The sequence below is a fragment of the Bos indicus genome, chromosome 5 (assembly GCF_029378745.1).
Source record: "Bos indicus isolate NIAB-ARS_2022 breed Sahiwal x Tharparkar chromosome 5, NIAB-ARS_B.indTharparkar_mat_pri_1.0, whole genome shotgun sequence".
Taxonomy (NCBI): Eukaryota; Metazoa; Chordata; class Mammalia; order Artiodactyla; family Bovidae; genus Bos; species Bos indicus.
Genome location: NC_091764.1, coordinates 9,471,824 through 9,486,085, shown reverse-complemented (window position 1 = coordinate 9,486,085; position 14,262 = coordinate 9,471,824). Strand labels below are relative to the sequence as shown.

Below are 14,262 nucleotides of genomic sequence, written 5' to 3'. Positions count from 1 at the left end.
AATGATTGTAGTCATGTTATAGTACTCAGTTTGTGTCTTTTTCTTTCACCTGAGATCTCATAAGCAGTCTTGTATGTTAGCATCTTGACTATGAGGGCTACTCCATATTTTCTAAGGGATTCTTGCCCACACTAGTAGATAAAATGGTCATCTGAATTAAATTCGCCCATTCCAGTCCATTTTGGTTCACTGATTACTAAAATGTCGATGTTCACTCCTGGAGTCTGAAGTCAGGTCTGCCTTAGGAAGCATCACTACAAACAGAGCTAGTAGAGGTGATGAAATTCCAGCTGAGCTATTTCAAGTCCTAAAAGCTGATGCTGTTAAAGTGCTGCACTCATTCAGAAAATTTGGAAAACTCAGCAGTGGCTACAGGACTGTAAAGATCAGTTTTCATTCCAATTCCAAAGAAAGGCAATGCCAAAGAACGCTCAAACTACCACACAATTGCACTCATCACACATGCTAGCAAATAAATGCTCAGAATTCTCCAAACCAGGCATCAACAGTAGTAAACTGAGAAATTCCAGATATTCAAGCTGGATTTAGAAAAGGCAGAGGAACCAGAGATCAAACTGCCAGCATCCATTGGATCATCGAAAAAGCAAGAGAGTTCCAGAAAAACCAGAAAAACAACTACTTCTGCTTTATTGACTATGCCAAAGCCTTTGTGTGGATCACAACAAACTGGAAAATTCTTAAAGAGATGGAAATACCAGAACCACCTGACCTGCCTCCTGAGAAATCTGTATCCAGGTCAAGAAGCAACAGTTAGAACCAGACATGAAACAACAGACTGGTTCCAAATTGGGAAAAGAGTACGTCAAGGCTCTGTATTGTCACCCTGCTTATTTATTTAACTTATATGTAGAGTACATCATTTGAAACGCTAGGCTGGATGAAGCACAAGCTGGAATCAAGATTGCCGGAAGAAATATCAATAACCTCAGATATGCTGATGACACCACCTTTATGGTGGAAAGCAAAGAGGAACTAAAGAGCCTCTTGTTGAAAGTGAAAGAGGAGAGGAGAGTGAAAAAGTTGGCTTAAAGCTCAACATTCAAAAACTAAGATCATGGCATCTGGTCCCATCATTTCATGGCAAATAGATGGGGAAACAGTGGAAACAGTGACAGACTTTAATTTTGGGGCCCCAAAATCACTGCAGATGGTGACTGCAGCCATGAAATTAAAAGATGCTTCTTGGAAGAAAAGCTATGACCAACCTAGGCAGCATATTAAAAAGCAGAGCCATCACTCTGCCAACAAAGGTCCATACAGTCAAAGCTATGGTTTTTCCAGTAGTCATGTATGGTTGTGAGAGTTGGACAATAAAAAAGGCTGGATGCTGAAAATTGATGCTTTCAAACTGTGGTGCTGGAGAAGATGCTTGAGAGTCCTTTGGACTGCACAAAGATCAGTCCAGTCAGTAATCCTAAAGGAAATCAGTCCTGAATATTCATTGGAAGGACTGATGCCAAAGCGGAAGCTCCAATACTTTGGCCACCTGATGCAAAGAACTGACTCCTTAGAATAGACCCTGATGCTGGGAAAGATAGAAGGCAGGAGGAGAAGGGGATACAAAGAATGAGATTGATTGGATGACAGTACCGATTCATGGACATGAGTTTGAGCAAAGGAGTTGGTGATGGATAGGGAAACCTGGCGTGCTGCAATCCTTGGGGTCACCAAGAATTGGATACGACTAAGCGACTGAACTGAACTGATGTTAGCGTGTAATTCAGCAAACATTGTTTTTCATCAGTACATAGTATTTGTAGAGTAGATCTGCTGATATTAAAGTCACCATTCCCCCTGCCCAAACTATGGACACTGAAATTATATAATATTTTGTCATCATAAGTAAAATGTCTATAGACATTTCTATTTCCCCTCATAGGTAGAATTATTCCGTAGGTATAGAATCTTAGAACTGGAATCTTAGTGAATTACTTTCATTTGTTAATAAATATTCCAAAGTGTTTTTCTAAGGGATTTTACTAGTTTCTACTTCTACTGTGTTTATTAATGTGCAGCTTCTTTAACTCTATTTTAAAATTATCTGCCAGAATCTGAAGGATTTTTTTTTCCACAGAGATTCTTCAAGTTTGCGAACAAGTAGTTCATACACAAGAAGAAAATGGGAAGATGATCTTAAAAAGAATAGCTCAATTAATGAAGGATCAACTTATCACAAAAGGTAATAATATAATTCTTAAGTAACATTGATGTATTCTTTTATTAAAATATGAGGCAGTTTGTTTGGAGCTCTCAATTTAATATTAAAAATGTGCCTTTATATATTTTTTGTTGTTTAAATAAAACTTCATTTAAAGACACAGAGTCTGTATTTAACAACAGGTTGAAAATTTGCTCCTACTTATGCCTTCCTATTATGTATTTTTAAATTAAATATTTTGAAGTATCTTTTAGATTATATTGAAAAGGAACTCTGTATATAATTACATAAAAGTCAATTATGTAATTGGAGCATTTGAAATAGTCAGTAACTTGATTTATCTCATTTGGTGACTTGAAAAGTTTTTACTTGTCTTAGAACTCAGAGTAGTAGAAATGCCATGAATTGGAATGTTGGTAATACATTGGAGAGGGAGTAGAAGATCTATGCATTATTTTTTCTGCTAAAAGCAATCAAAAAGACTAAAAGATCAACAGATATAATACAGGCATGGGTCACTCCTAAGGCTGTGACCCATTGCCGAAACATTTTTTTTCAAAAATGTTAGTCTTAACTTCCCCTGAGTAAAACCAAAGTGTTTTTCCAGGCATGTCCATATGACATAGAGCAGTTCCAGAAATGTAAGCTGTCAGATCATCTTTAAATCTTGTTGGTGGGTGGGGGTTTAGTAAAATGATACACTACCAAATTAGTGAAATCATCTAGACTCTAGCAAGTTGTAGGTGCAACTCTTGGTGCTGGAGCTGGTGGTGTATTTAGGAACACAGTTTTTAAGATTTTTTTCCTAGCCTTGTGAATCTGTATAATGTATAGACATTGACTATAGAATACACCTACAGACACATCCTATATAGATATGACTCTTTCCTTTAGTTGCTCCTTTGGTAGAAGACAAGATGATTTGATTAGTTCTAGTGTTCCAAGCACCACATCAACACCAACAGTTACCTCTGCAGCTGGGCTTCAGAAAAGCCTGCTTTCCAGCACAAGCACTACTACAAAGATTACAACGGGTTCTTCCTCAGCAGGCACACAAAGCAGGTGAGTCGCAGATACATTTTGTGTTCAGGCCTCCTGTGTGCTTATGTATGTGCATGCATTTTTGTGTAGAAGATTGTGGGGCTCTGGATTTTTTCATTGACCTGATTAAAATTATTTACAAACAAAAATTGGTTCCAAAAGAGGCAATTATATGTCTGGGGAAAAAAATTAAGTTCCTGACTTAAGAACTTTTCCTTGAATTAAGCTTCTTAAAATGTAAATTTTTCTTTGACGGCTCTGGGTGAACTTTTTGGTTCATGGTTGAAAGATGTCTCACGTTGTGTTTAAAAAAAAAAATCCATCCCTGTAGTCACATGTTTTCAGCTGCTAGAAAGTGCTTTCATTGTTTAGCTGTTTTCCTTTTCTCTTTTTGTGTTGCTGCTTATGATGCTATAGTACCTCAAATCGTTTGTGGGCTGAGGATAGTACTGAAAAGGAAAAGGACAGTGTTCCTACGGCAGTGACCATTCCTGTTGCTCCAACTGTTGTTAATGCTGCAGCTTCTACCACAACCCTGACTACAACTACTGCTGGCACTGTCTCCTCCACTGCAGAGGTCAGGGAGAGACGCAGGTGTGTACAGGTCATAATAGCACTGCTGATATATCTTGCCCAATGATGTAAATTGTCTGTTTTGTTCTGTTTTTTAATCTTGGAAAGTTGATGTCCACCTCTTCAGTGGGTTAATACAATGAGATAACCTATGTCAACTCAAAACTCTGTAAATTGATATAATTAGCAATTATTAGCATTTAGGCTTGGTAATCCACCTGTGACAGTTCTTTTGTTTAAAGGCACTGAGCCAGGCAGGTTATCTTACTTAGCCATCTTAGTTTTAATGGTTGTTAGAATTCAAAAAAGTTTTGTAGTGAAGATCTAAATACGTACTCTAAACACATATCAAGCAAATCATACTCATAGAAAATTAGATGTAACATGAAAAAGACAAGTTTTTTATTCTTCTCTTTGTCTCCCCCTTCTACTTCATTGTTAAGAAATTTGATGCTTAACAGGTTCCTTTTTGTTGTTATATTTGAAATTTTCATTTTAAAATTTCCTTGTTGAAGAATGGCTTCTTAGGCATATGTGTTAGCCAAATAATTTTACATATGTTTAACACATTCACTTATTTCTGAAGTTTAAATTCTGGTATTTGAACATAAAACACAGTTGTTAAATTTATTAGAGAGTCTGTGAATTTATTTTGTGTCCTAAAACATACTTAGAGCACTGCTCTCTTCTTCCTGTTGCAGCCAATTGGTATGGAATCACAGATGTGGAAAGGAACTTACTATTATCTTTTATGATATCCTTTACAGAAGAAAACTGAGTCCCAACGATATTAAGTGACTTTTCCACTTTTATATGATTAGTGTGAGAGCTAAGGCTAGGCCCAAGATTACAGGACAATCTATGCAGGGTTCTTTCTGTCTGCTGTATTGCTCTTTGTCCCTAGCTTTGAATTTGGTTTTACCTCTTGGGAAAGAATATTTTAGGAAACTAAATGTAACCTCTTTAAATATTTTATTCTTTCAGAATTAGCTACATAACTGATATTTTCCAAAACTAAATTACCAACCAGATTAATCTGGTTTTATTTCTGGTACATGGTATTCATATACAGACAGTCTTATATATCTTTTGTCTCTGATGCCTAGCAAAATGCATGGCTTGCTGTAAAAGTGGTAGCATCTTTACAGTAAATTTGTAGTGATTATATGGAAAGTAACAAAATGTTAAATGTTTTGAAAATTTTTTTTAGATTAAAAATTTTTTTCTTTCCTGTCATTGCATCTCTAGTTTCTGTCAGTATATTTCATTTCTATTTTTATGGTGAAATTTAATGATACTTCAACAGCACTACAGGCACTTTGTGATTTGAATACCAGTACAGGTCATGTCATATTTTAATAATGCTTGCTTGATTTTTCTCTAAATTTAGTAAGTTTTAGGTTTGGGGGTGTTTTCAGTGAGACCACTTAGTCAACAGAAATTAGAGGATCATAGGCATTCATTCTCTTCTAGTGAAAATAAATTTAAGGGCTTTGCTTTTTTGGAAGGCAGTTAAAGGGGAAAAGGTTTAAGAATTCTTGATTTTTTTTACTCCTTGTCTGCCTTAATCCTAAAATAAGAGTTCTCTATGGGTCAGAATTTCTTCTTCTGTAAAATCAGGTATTTAATTCACAATTTTTGACTTCTAGAATCCTTTCTATTTCTAGCATTCCATACTTTAACATTTTTTTCCATAACAGTTTTTTTCCAGTGATGAAGCCAATGACTATCTCCCCAAAATCATCAGTTGTTTTAGAACTAATAAATTATGATTCTTAATCTCAGATTTATTTTTTTTATGTTGGAAAGTATTAAGTTTCAGCCTTTTAGAATTAATCCTGTAAGATTTTGAAGATTGAGAATTAAATATTTAGTGATGTTAAGACACAGCAGGTCCTATAGTGTAAGGAAAAAAATGTCTATTGACATTTTTCCTAGTCTATATTATAGAAAATTTGTCTTGTTTCAGTGATGTTTGCAGTAATATTAATGTTTGTGTTTTGTTTGATGTCAAATACTTGTTTGCAATTTTGACCTTGCTGTTTGTCTTTTTTTTTTTTTTGCCACTCAGCTTGTGGGATCTTAGTTCCCTGATCAGGGATTGAACCCTGGGCCCTCAGCAGTGAAAACTCAGAGTCCTCACCACTGGACTTCCAGAGAATTCCCCTGTTTTATGTTTTAATTAAATGTTATTAATTATTTCAAAATGTATATGGTTGAAAATTTTCCCCTGTATTGTATATATGGTGATTTGAGGTTGCCATTCCCTCTCCAGGGGATCTTCCCAACCAGGAATTGAACTCTAATCTTCTGCATTACAGGCAGATTTGTTACTGTCTGAGCCACCAGGGAAGCCCTGAATATTCTGTGGCTTAAAAAGATTAATTAATTAATACATTTATGCCGTTTTTATATACCTTTACATACTCACTTTTAAATACTATATAAAGTTACTGTGTACACTATTAAGTTCCACAGTATTTTTGAGTTTTCCTGGTTTTATTGATCAGGTTTAGGTTAGAATTCTCTGTTTTTATAAAATTTTTAGTTGATTAATTTGAGGGGGGAGGCATTAGGAAGAAGAGAAGAGAAGCTCACTTTAAACAGATGAGTTCCCTAGTGGCCTAGAGGTTAAGATTTCACTACCATGGCCTGGACTCAGTCTCTGATGGAGGAACTGAGATCCCGCAAGCCTCGGGGAATATCAAGATAGACAGACAGGTGGGGCATGATGAAAAATTATTTCATTGTTCAAGTATTTCTAATACTCCATAGCCTTTTCAAACTGCAAAATACTAATTACCAATAACTTCATATGTGTAGTATGAATTCCCATGGTTTCGTACAACTACTCATTTTTACTATTTTCCCTTGACTCAGCCACCTCCCATTTGACCACTTATCTTCCCTCTGGAAGGAAAAATGCTGAGTGAGAAGCAAGGGTTGGTATTGCTTTTTAGAGATGTAATTTGGTTGACAAAAATATAAATATTATTGAAACAAACAAAAACAAACAAACAAAAAAAAAAGGTGTCAGTTGCTCAGTTGTGTCTGACTCTCTGCAACCCCATGACCCCTCTGTCCATGGAATTCTCCAGGCAAGAATACTGGAGTGGGTAGCCATTCCCTTCTCCAGGGGATCTTCCCATTATAAATAAATATAAATGTCTCAGCCAGTAAATGTTAGGGAAAGAAATAATATACAGAATAATTGCCTTTACTGAGGGAAAAGTCCTTAATTTAGAAATAACCTTTGGATTGTTCAGAAAATAGTGGGCAGTCTACGACTAGTAAGTAAAATTACATACCCTATGTAGTTACAAGGAAGAAATCCAGGATGACAATATGATACAGTAATGTTTAAGGCAGCAATGAAATTTGGTATATTCTGCCATCTTTTTTGATGACTAGCTCTTTGGAATTAAAAACATACTAAAAACATGAATTTTCTGTCTTCTCTATGTTCTGTTCTTAGAGGTCTGCTCTGTATAGACAGCTCAGGGAAGGAGAAAGGAACTAAACATCAGATGGGGACTATCAAATGTATAGGAAATATATTCAGTTCAGTCCAGTCGCTCAGTCGTGTCCAACTCTTTGCAACCCCATAAATCGCAGCACTCCAAGGCCTCCCTGTTCATCACCAACTCCTGGAGTTCACTCAGACTCATGTGCATCGAGTTGGTGATGCCATCCAGCCATCTCATCCTCTGTCGTCCCCTTCTCCTCCTGCCCCCAATCCCTCCCAGCATCAGAGTCTTTTCCAATGAGTCAACTCTTCGCATGAGGTGGCCAAAGTACTGGAGTTTCAGCTTTAGCATCATTCCTTCCAATGAACACCCAGGACTCATCTCCTTTAGAATGGACTGGTTAGATCTCCTTGCAGTCCAAGGGACTCTCAAGAGTCTTCTCCAACACCACAGTTCAAAAGCATCAATTCTTCAGTGCTCAGCTTTCTTCACAGTCCAACTCTCACATCCATACATGACCACTGGAAAAACCATAGCCTTGACTAGACAGACCTTTGTTGGCAAAGTAATGTCTCTGCTTTTGAATATGCTATCTAGGTTGGTCATAACTTTCCTTCCAAGGAGTAAGCGTCTTTTAATTTCATGGCTGCAATCACCATCTGCAGTGATTTTAGAGCCCCCAAAAATAAAGTCTGTCACTGTTTCCACTGTTTCCCCATCTATTTACCATGAAGTGATGGGACCAGGTGCCATGATCTTCGTTTTCTGAATGTTGAGCCTTAACGCAACTTTTTCACTCTCCTCTTTCACTTTCATCAAGAGGCTTTTTAGTTCCTCTTCACTTTCTGCCATAAGGGTGGTGTCATCTGCATATCTGAGGTTCTTGATATTTCTCCTGGCAATCTTGACTCCAGCTGTGCTTCTTCCAGCCCAGTGTTTCTCATGATGTACTCTGCATATAAGTTAAATAAGCAGGGTGACAATATACAGCCTTGACGTACTCCTTTTCCTATTTGGAACCTTAGACTAAATATGCATTAGCTTTTGAAAAAGCTAATGATGAATAGTTTCAAAATGTCATATTATTAGAAAGCTATATTTATGGATTACTAACAATTGGATTTGTACTGAGTCTTTATCAATTATTATGGTTAAAATTAATTCTATCTTTTATTATACTATTTTTCATTTTCCTTTTAAAATGCCCAAAAGGCACTGTAACCCTCTAAATCTGTTACTCATTAACAGCATGCATATTGAGGTAAGGTCATTTCTAAAGCCCCAAATTGCTGACTTTAAGAGGTTTTAGTCTCCGATTTTTTTCAAGTTTGCAATCCTAAGAATAATGAATCTTGTAGTCTAGTTTTAGAGAGACAAATTCCAAAAAATTCAAGACTTTGAATGGAGAGAAAGATGCATTCATATGTATAAAAAAAAAATTGTGAAGAAATTGTAATTAAGGTGTTTAATGATGTGTTTTACTCTTTGAACTTAGAGCTTTAAAAGAACAGATTTTTTAAAAAGGCCTGAAACAAACAGAAAATTCCGAAGTTTGTCATGAATTTGTGAATAATGTCAGGAAGGCTGAAGACCAGAATGAATTACAAATTGACCAAAAAACTAAAGTTAACCCAGGAGGATTTTTTTAAAAATAGCTTTTAGAGATAGAGGCATTATGATAGGTTATTGATAAACTTAATGGTTCTGTCTGGTCTTTGCTTATTTAACCCGTTAATTCATTATTTACCTTTTGACATAGATTGCATGCTTTTGAAATTGTCCATACCTTGTGACAAGATGGAACATAGGCTTCAGTTCAGTTCAGTTCAGTCCCTCAGTCGTGCCCGACTCTTTGCGACCCGAAGAACTGCAGCACGACAGGTCTCCCTATCCATCACCAACTCCTGGAGTTTACCCAGACGCATGTCCATTGAGTAGATAATACCATCCAACCATCTCATCCTCTGTTGTCCCCTTCCCCTTCAGCCCTCGATCCCTCCCAGCATCAGGGTCTTCTCCAATGAGTGAGTGCTTCGCATCAGGTGGCCAAAGTATTGGAGTTTCAGCTTCAACATCAGTCCTTCCGATAAACACCCAGGACTGGCCTCCTTTAGGATGGACTGGTTGGATCTCCTTGTAGTCCAAAAGACTCTCAAGAGTCTTCTCCAACAGCACAGTTCAAAAGCATCAATTCTTTGGTGCTCAGCTTTCTTTATAGTCAACTCTCACATCCATACATGACTACTGAAAAAACTATAACCTTGACTAGATGGACCTTAATTAACAAAGTAATGTCTGTGCTTTTTAATATGCTGTCTAGGTTGGTCATAACTTTGCTTCCAAGGAGTAAGCGCCTTTTAATTTCATGGCTGAAATCACCATCTGCAGTGATTTGGGAGCCCCCAAAAATAAAGTCTGTCACTATTTCCACTGTTTCCCCATCTCTTTGGCATGAAGTGATGGGACTGGAAGCATAATCTTAGTTTTCTGAATGTTGAGCTTTAAACCAACTTTTTCACTCTCCTCTTTCACTTTCATCAAGAGGCTCTTTCGTTCTTCTTCACTTTCTGCCATAAGGGTGGTGTCATCTGCATATCTGAGGTTATTGATATTTCTCCCGGCAATCTTGATTCCAGCTGTGCTTCTTCCTGTCCAGCGTTTCTCATGATGTACTCTGCATATAAGTTAAATAAGCAGGGTGACAATATACAGCCTTGATGTACTCTTTTTCCTATTTGGAACCAGTCTGTTGTTCCATGTCCAGTTCTAACTGTTGCTTCCTGACCTGCATACAGGTTTCTCAAGATGCAAGTCAGGTGGTCTGGTATTCCCATCTCTTTCAGAATTTTCCACAGTTTATTGTGATCTACACAGTCAGAGGCTTTGGCATAGTCAAGAAAGCAGAAATAGATGTTTTTCTGGAACTCTCTTGCTTTTCGATGATCCAGTGGATGTTGGCAATTTAATCTCTGGTTCCTCTGCCTTTTCTAAAACCAGCTTGAACTTCTGGAAGTTCACTGTTCATGTATTGCTGAAGCCTGGCTTGGAGAATTTGAGCATTACTTTACTAGCGTGTGAGATGAGTGGAATTGTGCAGTAGTTAGAGCATTCTTTGGCATTGCTTTTCTTTGGGATTGGAATGAAAACTGACCTTTTCCAGTGCTGTGGCCATTGCTGAGTTTTGCAAATTCACTGACATATTGAGTGCAACACTTTCACAGCATCATTTAGGATTTGAAATAGCTCAACTGAAATTCCATCACCTCCACTAGCTCTGTTCATAGTGATGCTTCCTAAGGCCCACTTGACTTCACATTCCAGGATGTCTGGCTCTAGGTGAATGATCACACAATCGTGATTATCTAGGTCATGAAGATCTTTTTTATATATTTCTTCTGTGTATTCTTGCCGCCTCTTAATATCTTCTGCTTCTGTTAGGTCAATACCTTTTCCATCTTTTATTGTGCTCATCTTTGCATGACATGTTCCCTTGGTATCTCTTATTTTCTTGAAGAGACCTCTAGTCTTTCCCATTCTATTGTTTTCCTCTATTTCTTTGCACTGATCACTGAGGAAGGCTTTCTTATCTCTCCTTGTTATTCTTTGGAACTCTGCATTCAAATGGGAATATCTTTCCTTTCCGTTTCTCCTTTGCTTTTCACTTCTCTTCTTTTCACAGCTATTTGTAAGGGCTCCTCAGAGCCATTTTGCTTTTTTGTACTTCTTTTTCTTGGGGATGATCTTGATCCCTGTCTCCTGTAACAATGTCACAAACCTCTGTCCATAGTTCATCAGTCACTCCGTCTATCAGATCTAGCCCTTTAAATCTATTTCTCACTCCACTGTGTAAACATAAGGGATTTGATTTAGGTCATACCAGAATGGTCTAATGGTTTTCCTCATTTTCTTCATTTTAAGTCTGAATTTGGCAGTAAGGAGTTCATGATCTGAGCCACAGTCAGCTCCCGTTCTTGTTTTTGCTGACTGTCTAGAGCTTCTCCATCTTTGGCTGCAGAGAATGTAACCAGTCTGATTTCAGTGTTGACCATCTGGTGATGTCCATGTGTAGAGTCTTCTCTTGTGTTGTTGGAAGAGGGTGTTTGCTTTGACCAGTGTGTTCTCTTGGCAAAACTCTATTAGCCTTCGCCCTGCTTCATTTTGTACTCCAAGGCCAAATTTGCCACTTACTCCAGGTGTTTCTTGACTTCCTACTTTTGCACTCCAGTCCCCTATCATGAAAAGGACATCTTTTTGGGGTGTTAGTTCTAAAAGGTCTTGTAGGTCTACGTAGAACCATTCAACTTCAGCTTCTTCAGCGTTACTGGTTGGGGCACAGACTTGGATTCCCGTGACATTGGATGGTTTGCCTTGGAAACGAACAGAGATAATTCTGTTGTTTTTGAGATTGCATCCAAGTACTGCATTTCAGACTCCTTTGTTGACTATGATGGCTACTCCCATTTCCTCTAAGGGATTCCTGCCCACAGTAGTAGATATAATGGTCATCTGAGTTAAATTCACCCATTCCAGTCCATCTTAGTTCACTGATTCCTAGAATGTTGAAGTTCACTCTTACTGTCTCCTGTTTGACCACTTGCAATTTGCCTTGATTCATGGACCTGACATACCAGGTTCCTATGCAGTATTGCTCTTTACAGCATCGGACCTTGCTTCTATCACCAGTCCCATCCACAACTGGGTGTTGTTTTTGCTTTGGCTCCATCCCTTCATTCTTTCTGGAGTTATTTCTCCACTGATCTCCAGTAGCATATTGGGCACCTACCACCCTGTGGAGTTCATCTTTCAGTGTTCTATCTTTTTGCCTTTTCATACTATTCATGGGGTTCTCAAGGCAAGAATACTGAAGTGGTTTGCCATTCTCTTCTCCATTGGACCACTTTCTGTCAGACCTCTCCACCATGAACTGTCCATCTTGGGTGGCCCCACAGGGCACGGCTTAATTTCATTGAGTTAGACAAGCTGTGGTCCTTGTGATCAGATTGGCTAGTTGTCTGTGAATGTGGTTTCAGTCTGTCTGCCCTCTGACGTCCTCTCAGCGCCTACTGTCTTCCTTGGGTTTCTCTTACCTTGAACGTGGGGTATCTCTTCACAGCTTCTCCTGCAAAGAGCAGCTGCTGCTCCTTACCTTGGACGTGGGGTAGCTCCTCTCGGCCACCGCCGCTGACCTCGGACGAGGAGTAGCTCCTGCCGCGCAGCCACCACTGCTGGGCTTAGATTTAAAATGTAAAATGTAGTGAAGATAATACCAAATGTTATTTTCTGTATCAGAAAATCAGTGACTGAAGAGTAAGATGCTGATTTTAAAGGAGTTCATACATGACAGTACTTGAAGTTTTAGAGAACTTTAAGTATGAACAAAAGTATGATTTTTAGTCAGTGCAGGATGACAGCAGTGCAGGGAGTCGTGCTTCTTCACTAGTCACCTCACACCCTACAAACTGCATTCAGTCCTAATGATGTTACCATAAAAAGACATTGACAGTCTATAGCTTCACGTATTATCTAGGATGATGTTGAAAGGAGCTAAGAGATATGATATTACAAGTTTGAGAAAACAAAACTGGATAGGAAAAATTTTTTTAAATATATGTTAATATGAGTAGTTACAGTCTAAAAAACTATCAAACTGCATTGTTGAATTTCAGAATGGGTCTAACCATTTTCTGATAACTCTTTAAAATCCATTAAAATGCTAAACTTAGATGTTTCATTTATGTACATTCATGTGTGATTACATTCAGAGGTAATGTATTTCCAACTGACGATTTTTATTTATTACTGTAGATCATACCTCACTCCTGTTAGAGATGAAGAGTCTGAATCCCAAAGAAAAGCAAGATCTAGACAAGCAAGACAGTCTAGAAGATCAACACAGGTATATGTAATGTGTGTAATATATAAAAGTTCAGAACTATGTTTCCCCTTTTCACATTTCGTGCAAATATTGATCTCAGTATATAGTATGAATGAGTCTTAAAATATAAAAGTTGCTTTAGTAATCCTGCTGTAGCCTTTTAAATATGGCTATGCCGTCTATGGGTCGCACAGTTCGGACACGACTAAAGCGACTTAGCAGCAGCAGCAGCAGCATGCTGTTAATATTACATTTTATCTAATTACATTTCATCTGATATTACATGTGGCTATTACTGTTAAGGCATGTTTTGTATGCCTTTGTATATCTCTCTGAGTGTTTATGTTTCTCGTCCTAATATAGTGTCTGATTCAGAGTATTTGATTAGTGTTAAAAATGAATCATATATGATGTCTTATAATTATTAAATAATTCTGAGTATTGGAAAGGGGTGGGAAATAAGCATTTTATGTTAGGTATTTCAAAAAGCTGATGTGCAAGTATGAGAAAAATGTCAACTCCAGCTAATTATCTTCTTCTTACCTCCTTGCCATTCTGATTATGTCCCTTATATCTCTTTCTATCTTCTGTTTCGTGCAGTTCAGGGGCTCCAAAGTCCAGATTAAACTATTTGACCCTTACCATTACTTACATTTCAAGTTAAACTGTGTATTTCATAGGATCTTAACATGTTTTTTATGTGTTTGTACCTTTACGTCTTAAAATTCAACCTATCCTTTTGGGGACTTAACCTTCAAAAATTACCGCCCTACTGAAATCTTCTCTTTGTTCATCTACATATATAAAAACTCATAAATACATGTAACTTTAATATATAAATAGTGTATATATTGGCTTTTCCTTCTTTCTTTGAACTTCTTACGAATATTTATATTCATACGGTCAGTTCCTGTGCTATTTTGTTAATTTCTTTAATAAAGAGACAATTTCTTGCATATATTTTATTTCTTTCCCAGTACATACTATTGTGCTTGCTCATGATGATTCTTCATAGAATGAGTATGACTTGCTAAGTAGGAATTCTGTTTAAATTTGCAGACCAGTTCTAAACATGAATATTTGACTTCTAATACATTCATATTTAATTTAACATATCTTTTTTTTGT

General features: G+C 37.3%; 1 protein-coding gene across 6 annotated transcripts in view; it reads left to right on the top strand.

Annotated features, from left to right (window-relative positions):
• PPP1R12A (protein phosphatase 1 regulatory subunit 12A) overlaps positions 1-14,262 on the top strand; it is a 167,479-nt gene that overhangs the window by 122,958 nt on the left and 30,259 nt on the right. For 3 of the 6 annotated variants that reach the window (XR_011566510.1, XM_070788850.1, XM_070788851.1), the window contains exons 12-15: positions 2,096-2,200; positions 3,074-3,241; positions 3,638-3,814; positions 13,066-13,156. Coding sequence is in view for 5 of the 6 variants with exons in the window: in XM_070788850.1 (XP_070644951.1) it covers positions 2,096-2,200; positions 3,074-3,241; positions 3,638-3,814; positions 13,066-13,156 (541 nt within the window). In the remaining variant the exon portion in view is untranslated. The remainder of the gene's footprint in view (positions 1-2,095; positions 2,201-3,073; positions 3,242-3,637; positions 3,815-13,065; positions 13,157-14,262) is intronic. The other 3 variants (XM_070788852.1, XM_070788853.1, XM_070788854.1) reach the window with 3 other exon arrangements.